This window comes from Balaenoptera ricei, chromosome 3 (genome assembly GCF_028023285.1).
Source record: "Balaenoptera ricei isolate mBalRic1 chromosome 3, mBalRic1.hap2, whole genome shotgun sequence".
Taxonomy (NCBI): domain Eukaryota; kingdom Metazoa; phylum Chordata; class Mammalia; order Artiodactyla; family Balaenopteridae; genus Balaenoptera; species Balaenoptera ricei.
Window position 1 is genome coordinate 54018043 of NC_082641.1, and position 16885 is coordinate 54034927.

Here is a 16885-nt window from a genome sequence, read left to right on the forward strand (position 1 = left end):
CCTCCTTTTAGGGTCAAGGTGGGCGGTGCTTCAAAGGATGCTCATGAATGGAAGTGATGGCCTCCTAGTAGGTTACTCTCCTGGCCTTTCCCTGCCATGGGTCCTCCTCAACTTCTAGCCACCGTCCATGTGAGGAAAAGGCTCTGTGTCTCTCACAGCTGCATCTGGCCCTCTGGCCCTAGTCAGTTTACCTTCCCAGGAGGCTTATTAGTTCTGGGACTCAGAAAAGCACAGTGAATCCCTACCCGGCTCCAGGAACCCATCTGAAAAGTCTGGTCACTAACAAACAACAGTTCCTTTACTGAGGGCAATTTTGCTAAACATATTTATTTTCGATCTCTAGAAATCTTCAGCACTAAATGTGCTGGTATTTCCACCTAAGAAGAAATTTAACTGAAAAAATGAGCAGAATGATGACCAAGAATACAAATACTACAAGAAAGAAAATTCCTATACCCGTCAGCCCACAAGACAGTTTGACATCAGACAGCTTAACTCCCCTTAAAGATGGGGGATTTGCACACACGGTCTCCTCCAAGCCCTCGAGTTTATGCAGGTTTTCTTTGTACCATGTTATGAAATGGATATTTGAGCAAGTGCAGTCCAGGGGATTGTGACTTAAATTAATGGTGCTCTGCTGAGACAAGGCGGGGAGGAGATGGGGTGGGATGATGCGAATGTTATTGGCGGCCAGATTGAGGTAGAGCCCCTTAAGAGGGCTAAACGCGTCCATGCTATTGCCTGTCAGGCTGTTGTGGCTTAAGTCTAAGTGGCTCATTTTCCCAAGGCCGTGGAATGCTTGCTGGTCTATGGAGAGGAGATCACAAGAGGATAAAATCAGAATCTCCAAGCTGCTCACTGTCTGAAGTAGGTTGGTCTTTGAGATGCTCCCATCTTGAAAGTGATTCCCTTGTACATTCAGATGCCGGAGATCCAGCAGGCCTTCTAGAAGGTGGCGATTGCTGGTATCAAGGAGGCAGTGAGAGAGATTCAGAACCCGCAGGAGATGGAGGTTTTGGAAGGGACTTTGTGCAGCCTTAACAAGCAGGTGGGTAAATGCCAAATCCAGGAGTTCTAGCCGAGGACATTCTTTGAATGCCTGATCCTCGAAACCAAGGGGCTCATTGTAGCTCAGGTTTAAGTATTGCAAGTGGGGCAGGTTTTTGAGTTGCAGATTGCAACAGTCAGAAGCCTCAATGTCACTGTGACTTAAATCAAGTTTCTGAAGATTTTCTAGTTTTTCCAAACACCTGGCACCGAGGTCAAGTTTCTTCATGTTACCTTTGACATAGAGGTCTGTAAGGGATGGGAAACTGGCAGCATTGATTTGACACAATTGGTCAAAACTATTTGCATTGAGAACTAATTTCTTGAGAGAGTTCATGCCCTCAATCCCAGAGGGTAATCCTTTCAAGTGAGCTGCCGTCAGATCCAACTCCTGGAGTCGAGTGAAGCACCGAAATGTAGAAGGTGAGAAGCCATCGAAATGGTGCTTTTGTAGGTTGATGCTCTCAACAGCCATGTCACAAAGTCCCTCAAATGTGGCTGAAGTGAGGTCTTGGTCATCAGTGTCCTCAAATGTTCCCAGCCAAAGAGACTGAATAGTAGAGTTCTGTAGACCTTTCAATATAACAGATAAGTTGAGAGACCCTCCAAATTTCAAACTTTGAAAGATTTTTGAATTGAAAGCCCCAGGCTCAATGCCTTTAATGTCATTGCCATTGAAGTTAAGACTTAGGTTCGTGGCCTGTTCCAGACCGTTTATGTCTTTACTAGAGATGTAGTGTATAGCATTATTCTGAAAATCCAGGACTTTCAGATTCTGTGTTGGGAAGTTTTCTGGGAGATTAATAGAGGAAATATGGTTGCTTCCAAGATGCAAACTTTCCAAGTTTTCCAGGTTGTGCACTGGGATAAACTCAAGATTGGATATTCCTGTTTGGGTTAAGAAAAGATGCTTCAGCAACTTGGGCCCGGTAAGTGATGTTTCTGCCATGAATATCAGGGGATTTCCAGTTAACACAATGGTGTTCAGTTGATGATGGTTTTGAAAAGTATCTTCACGTACCCAGTTAATCTGGCACCTTAAAAAGATAACAGTATTTAATAAGAATTAATTAGGGAAAAGAAAATAATTCTGTCACAGTGACCTGTAGTAACAAAGCCATCTTTTGTGTATAGTAAAAACAGTGTACATTATTATTCAAAGTAAAACATAATAAACTTTCTTCAGTACCCACAGATGGCCTGTTGAGTTAATGACTAGCCTCAGATCTGAACACTCTGATTTAGAATTTTTTTCCAGATATTTTAGATTGAACTCTCAGAGGTTTGTGTTTGGAACAGTTTAGTGGTTTGATTGTAGTCAAAATCAAACTATTATTTACTATTATAAGTGATATAAAATATGTCTTATATACTGCATAATATATAACATATGCTATGTAAAATATGAATCTGTGCCATCCTGGGCAAGTCACAACTTTTTTCAACCTCAGTTTTTTCTTCTCTAAATTATAGTAACAATGATTACTTTGTAGAATGGTTGTGATTCAAATGGTATATATGAAAATGCCCCATAGGAATATGGAACACTAGAGGTTCAGAGAAACACATCCTGTTATTACACCTAAAAATACTGGATTATACACACACACACACACACACACACACAGAGCTCCCCTGAAGGTCAGTAAGAGAATTACGTAGAAATGCATTGTCAAAGGGAAGCTTGAATCTGTAGAACCAAGGGCATTCTGGAGCTAGTTTTGTCATATCTGCCAATATTTGCCAATCCCTAGTGTTAATAAGCCACAGGGACCCGTGTCAGGAGACAAACTTGGGGACAGGATAGGAGGTCTTATCAAAACCTGCCAACTACCAACACCCTCAAAGGATCCTTTCAATGGGTGACCTTAAAAAAGAAAACTCACAGAGGGAGACCTTTAGGATATGCTTTTGCCTTGGCCTTGGCTCTGGGTAGAACAACAACAACAAGAACAACAAGAAAAGTCTCCTCTGAGATCCTTTAACCAGAAGCTTCCACCTATGAGAACTGTAGCCTGAATTTATGCTACCTCTGTGGACTTCCCCAAAGAAACCCAAGTGGAAAATTTAGCTTAAAGCAGTTCCAGGATGGTAGTGACTTCAGGTAACTAGCAGAAGTAAAGAGAAACCTTTTCTGGAGTCATGTACTTACTTAAATTTTTATAAGAAGAACTTTCAAATTTACGTAAAGGTAAAGAGAATAGTACGATGAACTTCCATATATCTTTCACACAAATGCAACAATTCTCACAATTTTGCCATATATGCTTCTTTGCTTCATCTATACCTACTTCTCTCTCCTAAATTATTTTATGTCAAATCCTAGGTGTCCATACATATTTCAGTATGCATCTCCAAAAAAATAGGTTTATTTTCTATAGCCATGATGCCATTGTCACACATGAAAATATTAATAATTCATTGGTATTATCTAGTTCCAGGAAAACATTTTAAACAAAGATTTACACAAAGTTCCACATGATAAATGAGCTTAAAATAAAATTCACTAAACACATAAGGAAAACACATTAGCTTAAGTCAGCCAAAATAAAAAGTTCTACAGAATCAGATTAAAAAAGGTAGCATGGGCTTCCCTGGTGACACAGTGGTTAAGAACCCGCCTGCTAATGCAGGGGACGCGGGTTCGAGCCCTGGTCCGGGAAGATCCCACATGCCGCGGAGCAACTAAGCCCGCGAGCCACAACTACTGAGCCCGCGTGCTACAACTACTGAAGCCCGTGCTTCAGCCTAGGCCCATGCTCCGCAACAAGAGAAGCCACCACAATGAGAAGCCTGCACATCGCAACAAAGAGTAGCCCTCACTCGCTGCAGCTAGAGAAAGCCTGTGTGCAGCAACAAAGACCCAACGCAGCCAAAAATAAATAAATACATAAATTTATAAAAAAAAAAAAAAAGGTAGCAGATGCCAGAGTTATCAGATATATCTGATAATGTGTATGTATATATATCATATATATGTATATATATGATATATAAAGAATATATAGCTTATATGTATTGAATATTATCAGAACATATAATAAATATGCTTTTGTCAAACATATGTTTGATCTGTTTAAAGGTAACACCAAGAACCAAAAGTATGATGAAAGAAAAAATATTAAAACTGATCTCATATATTGGTAAAATGAAAAATCAGTGAAACTTATTGAAATGAGAGAAGTTAATAATTGAAATTATAAGCCAATGGATAGTTTATACAGGAGATTAAACACAGCTGAAGAGGATATTAATGGACTAGGAGTAAATATGAGGAAATTACCGAGAATGTAGTCCAAAAAACAAGGAGTTGGAAAACAAGAAAGAGAGATTAAGATATATAAAGGACAGATAAGAGGATGCAATATAAGTCTCATCAGAAATCCAAAGGAGATACAGGAGTGAATGGGGGCAAACCGGAGTTCAAATTGATAGTGGCTAGAATATTTTAGAATTGATGAAAGACGCCAATCTCAGATTCAAGGAGCCTGACGATCTACACAGTGCATCATTGTAATATTACAGAATTCCAAGGACAAAGGGAAGCTATTGGAAATGTCCAGAGAAGAAAAGACAGATTGCCAACACGCGAACAACGACTAGACAGATAGATGACCTCCCAACAGCAACAGTGGGAGACTGGAATGATAGCGTCAAAGGGCCGAGAAAAAAACAACTGTCCACCTAGAATCATACGCCAGAAAATGCTATCTTTCAAGAATCAGAGTGAAATAAAGATATCTTCAGAAAAACAAAAACTGAGGGAGTTGACTGCTAACAGACACTCACTAAAGAAATGTCTAAGGAGGTGCTTTAGGAGAAAGGAAAATGATTCCAGAGAGGAAGGTCTGAAAAGCAAGACAGAAGGATGAGAAAAGGGGATAGAAAGCAAGTTGGTAAAGCTAAGGAAACCACGACTGTGTTAAGTAATAAAAACAGTGCCTCATTTGTAGCCAGATTACAGGTGGGGAGGGCAGCAGAGGAGGAGGATTTTAGAAAGTATGAGGTCCTGTTTTTATCACTTTTTCAAAATAGCAGTAGAGGAAACTAAAAGTCTTTCAGCTACAAAAGCTATCCTGGCCCAACACTTCTTAAATATGTGGTCAAACTCATCTCATCTGAAAATGAGAAATGATAAAGGAGAGGGAAAGTAAATTTCTTTGTGGCAAAACTAGGTAGGTAACAGAAAGATCTGAAAGGGCAAGGCTTTCTCTCAATTGTATCTCACGGAGTCTTGGCTGGGAGGTAGCCTAGGGTTATTTGGGGGACTCTGGACTGGGAGTCAGGAGAGCAGAGTCCCAGTTTCCTTCCCGTGTGACCTTAAGCAAGCTCATAAAATCTCCTTGAACCTCTGTTTTCCCATCTAACATGAGTGGGATGGCAGTATGTACCTCCCAGTGGTGGTTATGCAGATGTGAACGTACAGTTCTATGTATGTGAATACTCTCCTGCTGTGTAGAAGCTTAAGTTGAAGGACCAAAGTAGAAGAAGCAGAGCTGTTGCAAGGGGTGCAGACCTCATCCACATACGGAGCCCTTCCCCCATTACACACACACACACACACACACACACACACACACACACACCCCAGCTGCATTTCTCTTTCACTCTCTTCCTTATTTTCTTACGATACTTCTGCCTGCTGGTTCACAAGCACTGGTTCAGCATTTAGAATCCTAATTCTGCCTCTAAAACCAAATAATGGAACTCTTTTCTTACCAAGTTTCAGGAAAAAATTAGTAGATGGCATGTATTTCTCCTATAATTTTTTTCTTAAAATGTCACACCCATTAATAGTCAATTGTGCTAAAATATAGTATGATGTGGCATCTGATTTAGTAGAAGATTTATTTTCAGTTTTGTTATTGATATTCCTTAGAACTTCATAAACCACTGCTGACACAATCTAGTTTGAGAACAAGCCACTTTCCTCTCCATTGATTGGTGCTTATTTAAATTATATTTTACCTGTATAAAAATATTTCATGGGAAAGGGTAAACATGCAGAATAAGCATGTTGTCCCTGTGCCCCAAAAGAAGGTCGTGGAAACAATTTGAATGCAAGTTGTGTTTTGACCTAAGTAAAACATCAAGCACACGCAAAGAACTCAGATACATACCTGGTCAAATCCAAAAAGATAAGATTTATGAGCCTGCTGAAGGTTATATTTTGAATTGTAGGCAAGAAGTTAAAGCCGAATTCCAAAAATTCTGTTGTATTTGGTAGAGTGTCAGGAATTTCTCTGAGACCTAAATTTTCACAGTTATATGTCTTGTTGGCTTCTTTCTGATGAGAGAAACAATATAAATTAGTATCAGACAGTATATGGTGTATGGTTGACTGTCTAGCAAAATTACATGTTTTATCCTTTGAGCAGCGGTCTTACTTCTAGGAATCTTCACCAAATATAATACTTGGAAAAACACAAAATGACTTATGCATAACATTATTCATTTTAGTATTTTTTACAATAGCAAAAGATTGGCAATAATCAGATTTTCCATCCATATAGGACCACTTGAACAAAATATGGTATATTCACTGAATGGAACCCTGTGTAGCTGAAAAAAGGATAAGCACGATCTCCATAAACTGATAATTGAGTGATATGCAGGTTTATTGTAAGGTGAAAAAAGCAAGGTGCAGAACATCTATTAGTATATATTGTATATGGTATATGGTATACGGTATGCTACCTTTTGTGTAAGGAAGGTATGTGTGTATTTTCTTACATTTACAAGAAGAAACCATGGGGAAAAACCGCAAACTGGTTATATTTAAGGGAAAGGAAGGAACCAGATGGAGGAGCGGGGATGAAAACAAGCCTTCTCTGAACACAATTTGTTTTATAGTTTTGATTTTGGACGCATGGAAATGTTTTCTTTCACTTTGAAACAAACAAATCAACTCTAGATTAGCTTCGACAAAAGAATACGATCAGATATTACATACTTTGTGATGTGATGCAGTACGAAGTACACAGCACCACCTATGATGTATTGCCAAAAAAAGTTTAACCTTAAATCCAGTCAAGACTTTAGGCCTAACTTTCAGTCTGTAAGTGATTTGGGGGATTTCAGGTAAACAGCACCACAAGGTAGCAGTCAGCCAAAGGCAGAAGGTGGACCATTCCATAGCATGACTGACTTCGTTTTATCAAAATGTGAATGATGCTTGGTGGACGTGGAGAGCAAGGGGGTGAGATGAGAGACGAGGCTGCTCTTATAAAAAGAGACAGATACAAAAGCTACTTCAGAGACATAACCAACAAATAATAGAAGAGCCCTTCTTTTCTAAATGTTTTATTGAAATATAGTTGACTTACGATGTTATGTTAGTTTCTGGTGTACATCAAAGTGATTCAGTTATACATATATGTATGTGTGTATATATATTTTATATATATATTCTTTTTCATATTCTTTTCCATTATGGTTTATCACAGGGTATTGAATATAGTTCCCTGTGCTATACAGTAGGACCTTGTTGTTTATCTGTTTTATATATAATAGTTTGCATCTGCTAATCTCAAACTCCCACTCTAGTCCTCCCTCACCGCCACTCCCTTGGCAACCACAAGTCTATTCTCTATGTCTGTGAGTCTGTTTCTGTTTTGTAAATAAGTTCATTTGTGTTGTATTCTAGATTCCACGTATAAGTGAAATCAATGGTATTCGTCTTCCTCTTTATGATCTACTTAGTATGATAATCTCTAGGGTCCATCCATGTTGCTGCAAATGGAATTATTTCATTCTTTTTTATGGCTGAGTAGTATTCCATTGTATATATATGTACTACATCTTCTTTATCCATTCATCTGCTGATGGACATTTATGTTGCTTCCATGTCTTGGCTATTGTAAATAGTGCTGCAATGAATATTGGAGTGCAGGTGTCTTTTCAAATTATAGTTTTGTCTGTATATATGCCCAGGAGTGGGATTTCTGGATCATATGACATAGAGTAGCCCTTTAGATGCTGATTCAAATAAAGCATTTGGGAAAAGACATTTTATCAGGGAACTTTGAATGAGGACAGGATATTAGAGAATACTAAGAAACTGTGAATTTTGTTAATGATAATGACCTTGCCGTTATGTAGGAGAAATGTTCTTATTTTGAGTTGCACTTTGAAGGATTTAGAGGCAAAATGACATGATGCTTGGGATTTGCTTTAAAATACTTTGGCAAGAAAGGAAGGAGTGGATAGCGGAAATTAGTAGGCAAAACGTTGATGGTTGTTGAATGTGGAGTGATGCACGCAAGGTTCCCTGTAACTAAGTGCTTTTGTACATATTTAGAAATTTTCTTAATACAATCTTTTTTAAAAAGAACTAACAGCATGGCACAGATCTTAGGTCATAGGTCTTGTAATCTTGAAGAATGACTGAGTTTTAAATCTCTGGAACTGCAGGCTGCTGATACCAGACTTAACATTTGGGCACAGCCCTGCACACAAATTCAGAGGACTTCCTCATTCTGGGTCCCCAGGAGAGTCAAGTGTTCTGACGTCTGTTGTTTACTGCTTGCTAGAAGTGCAAACTCAAGTTATAGATCTTGGACTAACTAGGTAAAAATGGGAAGGGGTTAGTTAGAAGCCTATAGAATTGTGGGCTCATAATTTATCTGGATGATGCCTTAGGATAAAGGGTAGTGGGGCAGGTGTGAAGGTCTGTTGGGGTTTATTTTGCGTGGGGAGGCTCCAGGGAAAGAAAGAAATGATCTCCAAGAAAAGTACACTTGGGAATACAAAGAAGAAAGACATCCCAGAACCATAGGCCATCTCTCAGCTCATCTCAGGCTCCATGTGATTTCATCCAACCTTTCAGGCCCTGCTTTCTCTGGGCCATGCAGTTGGTCTCACTAGACGCCCCATTGAGACTGCCCTGGACTGGGAAAGACCTGCCCCATGAAAGTCTAAATCAGCAGTTGTCCTCATCCTGAGTTGTAAACAGGTCTGCTTAGTTAGAAACAGAAGATGGCACACATCCGCCTTTGCTCTGAAGTGTGACATTTTAGAGGTATTGCCAATTTAACTGCTTTTCCTTTATTCACTCCAACTTCTGCTTAGTTGGGCACTTTTTTGTAGGTACAGTGAGCATGCTCATTTACAGGAAATCACTGGTTTTCTTCTATATTGTGGCAATATTAAGAAAGTCACTGAGGAAATTGCCATATTTATATTTTCTTGTAATCCATAATTGTTTCATAGACCCAAAGCCCTTCAGGCACTGCCACAAATCTACATAATGCCCTTGAAATGCACACTTTGCATTTAAAACATATTTGATTGACTGGTGGGGGAAACACATGCTGCTAGACCCCTCTTTGGTCCCCCTGAACATGGAAGACCTAGAGAGAAGATGTATGTGCAGCTGCTAAGGTCTGGATTAGCTTTGAGGAGACATTTTTCTTTTCTGGTCTCCACTGGCATAGCTGATGTCATATATACGTGGAGAAAGGGGGCCTTTTCTCAGTTCATCTCACTCTATTCTGGTCCTTTAGCAAAAGGCTCGACGTTGGCAATTCCCTCCTTTTCCAGAATATAACGTGCCCGTGACAACTAAATTGTATGCTTTACTAAGCACTTCACTGCATTAATGTGATTCCCAAAGTTGGAATGGAGCACTAGCTCCCCTGAGCCAGTGGCCTGAGGGAGCGCCTAGCAAATGGAAAGGAATAGCTCAGTTTCAACCCAGTGAAAACCCAAGAACCAGTGCATAACACTTCCCAGGAGTACTGAGAAGTCCACCACCACGAGCCTGGGTCGTAACACTCAATAATCTCTAGTTACATAAACTGCAATGAGCTCTCTGCCCTTGATTCCTAAAGAAAGACGCGAATGACAAGAACTGCAGCTCATGAGAAAATTTGAAAACCAAACACATTTCAGAGACTGTTCTGGGCTCTTCTGCCACGGCTTTCACAGCCACACTCCCGTACAATCACTGCATCTCATTTCCATGTCTCTTTTGTCTCCTGTAATCTGAAATGATTCTTCAGCCTTTCCTGGTCTCTCCTGGCATTGATTAATTTTTTTAAGAATCCAGGCTCATAGTTTGCAGAATGTTACTCCTTTGGGGTTTGAATGTTTCCTCATGATTTGATTCAGGTTATACATTTTTCATAGAACTACATCAATGAGACTGTATCTTATTCACTGTCAGTTTTCACAGCAAAACTTTCTAGGGGTGAGTTCTGATAGCATAGCACAGGATTCACGGGCAGCAGAATGATAATACAACGGAGCAGGAAAGGACAGGGTGTAAAAGAGGATTGCTGGGTCCTGACTGTGTAGCCACTGCCATTTTGCCCAGGGCTGGGCCAGCTGTGAGGATCACGGGTTCAGTTGCTTTTCTAGGCAGATACCCACCACCGCTTTTGCAGCTCCTGTGGTTTCTCTGAGCCCCACATGACCACTTCTTACAGACCCAGACTTCATCGCTAGACCTCAGTCTAGGGTCAGTTTCCAAAGTCACTTTCTCATTCTTCTGCTTTGGCCATTCCATCGCAGACAGGACCCTTCTGGATGTGAACTTATGCAGCCAGCAGGGCTGAGACAAAGCCAGCTGGTATTCAGGACAACTGCCCCATGCCCATCCCTATTCCATATCATGGGCATTTGCACTGGGACCTGTGCCGGTCACTTCATCTCCAGCTCCGCCACAGAGCTGTGCCTTTACACAGAGCAGGACTCCCAAGTGCTACATTTGTGTCTGCAATCCCTTTTCCCTCCAGGTATTCATATGCGTTTTTTCAATCAGGATCTTCTTTTGCTTCTTTCTGCTGCATCTCTAACCCCCTGCCATTCCACAATATTTTCTCTCCTCACAAGTGCTGAGATCATTTTCTGATTTCAAATTCTCTGAGTTTCACGCAAGCGCTGATCCCACTTGTTGGGATGTCTCCTCTGCACTTGGTACCCACAGCAGCCAGCTCCTCCAGGCACGAGGAGTCTGGGACACTGAACCCCAGCCCTCCCTTGGTGATCACTCCTCTATCCAGAGATAGCAATTTGACTGAGCCAAATCACAGAGTCATAATTACTCTCTGAAAATGAAACAAAACACTCCCAAGAGGTCACAGCCCTAAAACTTTGCTGTCAGTCTAACTCCTCCAGGCAAAGGGCACTCCAATTATAAGTGGTTCTTTTCCTGTTTCTTGAGACAGACTGCCCAGGTTCAAATCCCAGCTCTCAACTACCAAGCTGTGTTCTCTGAGCTTCCTTTTTTGCCCAGCTGTAGATCGAGGGTAATAACCCCTGTTGACAGACCAACTCTGAGGATTAATGAGGTAATGTATGTCACTCTCACAAGAAAAGTTAGCATTTCCCTGGATCATCAAAACATCATTGTCATCGTCTAGAGCTATTGGGAAGCCCTTGTATCCATGAACTTGGAGTTCTTTTAAAACATAGCTCTACGTAAACACTCTCCCCATACCTAGACCCAAAAGACTGTCTCCTACTGTGGTTTTAAGGGGACAGAAGAGTCAAGATGAGCCCATTTGAAATGAGGAGGCATGCCTACACTCCCAAGCAATTATTCAAGAGCACATGTAAAATGTTACCTGAGTCCAAATCACAGAACACTGAATTCCAGCTACTCTTTGCATATTGGTCAGCCTCCAAAAACCTGGTCATAGATCTAATTTTGTTACTTATGATACACACACCTACATGAATACACACACAGAGCATTTAATCATGGAAGGTTCTGTGTGGAGTATTTACGAGTGTTCATTATAATATTTTTAGAATATTTTAGAATTTGTCAAGGTTTGACATTTTTTTCAAACAAAAAGTTTTATTAAAAAATTCATCCTGACTCCTACGTCACATCATATGCAAAAAGCAATTCCAAGTGGACTGTAAATTTACATGTGAAACTTAGACATAAATACCAAATTATAAAACTTCCAGAAGAAAACATAGGATAATATCTTCATGGCCTTGTGTTGGCAAAAAAATTTTTTAAGTTATTTATCTATCTATCATCTATCTATCTATCTATCATCTATCTATTTATTTAGGCTGCACTGGGTCTCCGCTGCTGTGTGTGGGCCTCTCACTGCTGTGGCCTCTCCCGTTGCGGAGCACGAGCTCCAGGTGGGCGGGCCCCAGCAGTTGCCACGCGTGGGCTCAGTAGTTGTGGCTCGCGGGCTCTAGAGTGCAGGTTCAGTAGCTGTGGCACAAGGGCCCAGCTGTTTCGCGGCATGTGGGCCCCTCCCGGACCAGGGATTGAGCCTGCGTCCCCTGCATTGGCAGGCGGACCCCCAACCACTGCACCACCAGGGAAGTCCCGGCAAAAATTTCTTAAACAGAACAGATATGCACTGAAAATAAATAAAGGAACAATGATAAATCAAGCAATATTAAAATTAAGGGTTTCTGTTCATCCAAAAATGTCAAGAGAGTGAAAAGGCAAGCCACAGAGTGGGAGAAGATATTTGTAATGTGATAAAGAACCTGTATCCAGAATACATGAAGAACCACTACAAAAACAAAAACCAAAAACCAAAATACAGACAACATAAGAGAAAATGGGCCAAAGACTTGAAATAGGCACTTACACACTCACACACGCACACAAACACACACAAGGGTACATAAATATACTCAATTTAATTATTTATCAGGAAAATAAAAAATCCCAGTGAAATACCCCTATCCATCAGAAGAGCTAATGTTCTTAAACAAACAATAGCAAATGTTAGTGAGGCTGTAGGGCAATCAGAACTCACATCCATTGCTGGTGAGAATAAATGTGTACCAACCCATTGAAAAACTGTTTGGCAATATTTACTGAAGTTAAACATATGTGTACCCTATGACCAAATACATCTACTCTCTATTATACACCTAATAAATATTTGTTTACTAAAGACCTAGGTAAGAACATCCAAAGCAGCAACATTCATAATAGGCAAAAAATTGAAAACAACGCAAATGTCCACTAACAGTAGAATGTATAAATAAATAGTTTCACTAATAAAACAGAATACCATTCAGTGATTAATGGAGCACATGATGGCTGCACACAACATCATATATAAATATCACGTGTTTGATATTGAGCAGAAGCAGCCAGACCCAGAAGAGTACACACTGTATGGTCTCATGTACACAAAATTCAAAAAGAGGCAGTCAATTTTTGGTGACATAAATGAGAGTACTGGATGGTCTTGGGGGCTAGTGACCGAGAGGAGACGTGAGAGGGCTTCTGAGGTGCTGAGAAAGTTCTGTTTCTTGATCTGTGTGCTGCTCACATGGATGTGTTCACTTGGTGAGAACTCACTGAGCTCTACACTTAGGATTGGTGAGCTTTTCTGTATGTATATTTTACTTCAATAAAAAATTTACTGAACTCAAAACCAAACCAAACCCTTGTTTTCAGGATAGGGCCTGATAAATTCATGGTGGTCACATAAACATACATACAGTATGTGTTAATTTTGCTGAAACTGAAGAGGAAGAATGAATGAGGAAAGGAAAACAAGAGGAAGGAGTGGGCAAGCTGGAGTGAATTTCACCTGAAAAAGGGCCAAACCGTTAAATCAAAAGCATCCTCTCCTACCACTTCTACTTTATCCCACTTTTCTGAAGCCTAGACGGTCCCTACCTTCAGGAACAAGTCGTATCTCCCAGTTCCCTCCCCAGTATTGACGTAGAAGTGAGGGCTCTATAAATAGCCTTAGAATCCTGCTATCATGAACTCAAACATGATAGAAGAGGTAAAGGAAAATATAGACCCACTATTAATTGAATAGGTCCCAAGGCATTTAAAATCAGAGTCCTTTCAGAGGCAGGGCTGCAGGGAGGATGTGATATTGGAAGGTTTCAGTCTCACCTGACTTCTCCAAAAAGGAAATCTCTCACTGTAGCATAGGGCAGGCCTGGAGGTCCTGGGATGCTCAGTGTCACTCCTGCCACCTGAATGGCGTGGAAGTCCTCTGAATAGGCAGCAAAAGGACTAGCTCTTCCTGCCTCTTTCTCCTTCCCTCTGCTAAAGCAGGTACCATTTGCAAAAAGCAACTGGTGACTCTAGGGCCTGGTGTCTTCAATAGGAATCTAGACTGGTCCAATATTTTCAGGGATTTCCAAAACCTCCCAGCAGTGAGGGCCCTTGTGGGCTTCAGAAAGGCTGCACAGACTTTGCTGCAATGTGGGGATTTAAAAAGTGAACTGGTAGACTTAAGAGTAAGATGTTTAACATGGACTGATTCCCAATGAGCTGGAATTTAATGGTAATATTATCCCATCTGAGGATGTTGCTAGAAGGTGGATGGCATACCCTACCTGATTACTGAGGAGATGGTGTCTCCGCTCCTACCCTCTTACATGTTACCTACAGGCCTCTGTGCAGTTGATTTTTCAACCTGAATGATGAGGATACAGCGTTCTGGAGCTGATAAAAGCCTTTTACTTGCCCCCTTCTGTTGTGGGCTGAATTGTGTCTCCCCCAAATACATATGCTGAAGTCTTAACATCGGTACCTCAGAATGAGACTTTATTTGGACATAGAGTCTTCAAAGAGGTAACTAAGTTAAAGTGAGGTCATTAGGGTAGGCCCTAATCCAATACGACTGGTGTCTTTATAAGAACAATAAATTTGGACACAGATGCATACAAAGGGGAAATGATGTGAAGACATAGGGAGAAGAAGGCCATCAACTAGCCAAGGAGAGAGGCCTCAGAAGAAGCCAACCTTGCCAACACCTTGATCTTGGACTTCCAGACTCCAGAATTGTACAAAAGTAAGTTTCTGTTGTTGAAGTCACCTGGTCTGTGGTACTTTGTTATAGCAGACTGAGAAATTTCCCCTGGGCATCGTACCTCCTTTTGGTCTGAGCGTGCATCCTGATTCCATCCCAGTACCAGACTAACAAGGTTCTGTTGCTTTCTGCTTCTAGGCCTTGTTCCAGTCCTAGCTTTGATTCTTGCTCTTGTCTGGTGGGTCCTTGCTCCGCTCTCCCTTATTCTCCTCACCCTGGCTCCTAAGCCCTGCCTTTCTCCATCCTGCTACTCCTGCCTCTTTCTCACCATTCAGCCCCAACCTAGGAAAGCAGCCCACTCAGCCACCAAGACTGATGGTCCTTCCTGTTTACAGCACTTGTCCGACAGGCCACATGGTGCTGGATACCTGCTGGGATCAGAGGTAATGGGAGGAGGATGGCAAGAGAATGAGCCCTTCTCCTTTCTCTCTCTCACCACCCTCCCCAAGAACTTCCCACAGGTTGATAAATACTGTTATGGTCCAAAACAGAAGGTGCAACTTGGCTCTATGCTCAGATGCTTCTCCTGTGGGTTAGTGAAACAGATGGAGGGCTGTCCAACTCGAGGAGAAAGCCAGACTCATTCAGAGTGATCTTTATATGCTCTAAAGCCTGGCACAGGTGGTCTTTACTAGTCTCTGTCCTGAATGCCAGGGAACTGAAGGACTCTTTGGGGAAGTGGCCATGTGCTGGGAGGTTGGACAGACGCTCCTCCATGCTAGGGAGCAGGTTTGGAGGTCTGCTCTTTGCACTGGGACCCTGTTGACGTCTTATGTCCCAACTGGGATTATTTGGGGGAAATTGTTTGCAGAGGAAAACAACTCTCACTTCTTCCTACTATGAATCAGTAAGCTCATCTCCCCGGCTGAGCCCTTTGGTTCCTTTTTCACTCTAAAGAAAAACTCCTACACACCTCGTTGCCCTTTTAAGGCTCAGATAGGACTGCATGCTGAATCTCAGCATTACCAGGTGGTTTAATCTGGACAAAGACAAATAGTTTGGACTCACCTCAGTGCACATTGGATTTGAGGAGGTGATGACTTCACAGCTGGCAGACATCAGCACCGCCAACAGGAAGCAGCCGACACGGGGAGCCATCACAGGACCGAGGCAACCCAGCTTGGCAGGGTTAGCTAATGCCTGGAGCTGGGAAATCGAATCAAGCTATGATGGCCGGGATAATCTGGCAGCCAGAGCGTGCTCAGAAGGGTAACCTGAGAACAAGAAATGCTGTTGACTGCTCAGCATTTGGCGGCTTTTTGCTGCAAAAAAGGGGAAGTCACTTCTGCATAGTACCCATTCTTGCCAAAAATAGCTGAGCACCCAGCCTCAGAATGGCCCAGTGCATTTCCTGGCCGACGTGAGTCAGTGGTGCAGTTCCTTTGCGCTGGTCACATGGACTCTCAGGGTGATGGTTCCTAGTGACCCTAGGCGAGCTTCAACGGTTTGGCCAGCAACAGCTTCTGGTCCCTTTCCATCGGAGAGGCTGTGGGAGCAGGAGTCTGTCCTCACGGAGGAGGCCACCTTGTTAGCTGGCCTAGGTGAGTGACCAGGAGAGGTGCTGGGGCACACTGGAAGGGCAGAGCACTCTGTGGGGGGCAGAGGGAAGGTGCCCTGCAGGGGCACCTGCTGGAGCTGGGAACTAGGGCAAGAGGGAGCAGGGTCATCCCAGAAAGGGAGTGGAGCTGCTGCCTTGGCCACCTTCACAGTACCCACTTCCGGTCTTGGTACAGGAGGAGGACGAATCCATCCCTTGACCCCGTGATTCAGGCCTGCTAAAGCGGCTGGAGTGGAATCCCCTCTTGTTCCCACCCAAGGTGACCCAGGGAAGTAGAGGCCACTGCCATATACAGAGCAGTCTGACTAAGAGAGAGAAGAGTTAAGGGTGCCAGCCTTGGCTCTATTTTTTCTTAGAAATACCTTCGAAACAGGATTGCAACTACCCTCATTATGATGCAAGATATGGTAGTGACTAAAGAAAGTTAAAGTTCGTGTATTCCTCACTGGGCTGAATTTGGCTACCTCAGACATCGTCTGTCCTCCAGTCCTTTGACATATAGGAGATA

At 42.1% G+C, this 16885-nt stretch overlaps 1 protein-coding gene across 1 annotated transcript; it reads right to left on the minus strand.

Annotated features, from left to right (window-relative positions):
• Positions 1 to 355: 355 nt before the first annotated feature.
• On the minus strand, positions 356 to 15929 carry CD180 (CD180 molecule). Its single transcript, XM_059919327.1, has 3 exons — positions 15828 to 15929; positions 6168 to 6334; positions 356 to 2084 (listed from the first exon to the last, which is right to left on the minus strand). Exons 1-3 carry the CDS (start codon positions 15915 to 15917, stop codon positions 356 to 358), a joined length of 1986 nt encoding a protein of 661 aa, XP_059775310.1. The 5' UTR covers positions 15918 to 15929.
• Positions 15930 to 16885: the final 956 nt, after the last annotated feature.

Coding starts and splice junctions, on each gene's coding strand:
- CD180 (XM_059919327.1), bottom strand. CDS start 15,917: ATGGCTCCCCGTGTCGGCTGCTTCCTGTTGGCGGTGCTGATGTCTGCC. Junction 6,335..15,827: donor CAAATCCAATGTGCACTGAG/GTGAGTCCAAAC, acceptor TTCTCTCATCAG/AAAGAAGCCAACAAGACATA. Junction 2,085..6,167: donor ATCTTTTTGGATTTGACCAG/GTATGTATCTGA, acceptor TATCTTTTTAAG/GTGCCAGATTAACTGGGTAC.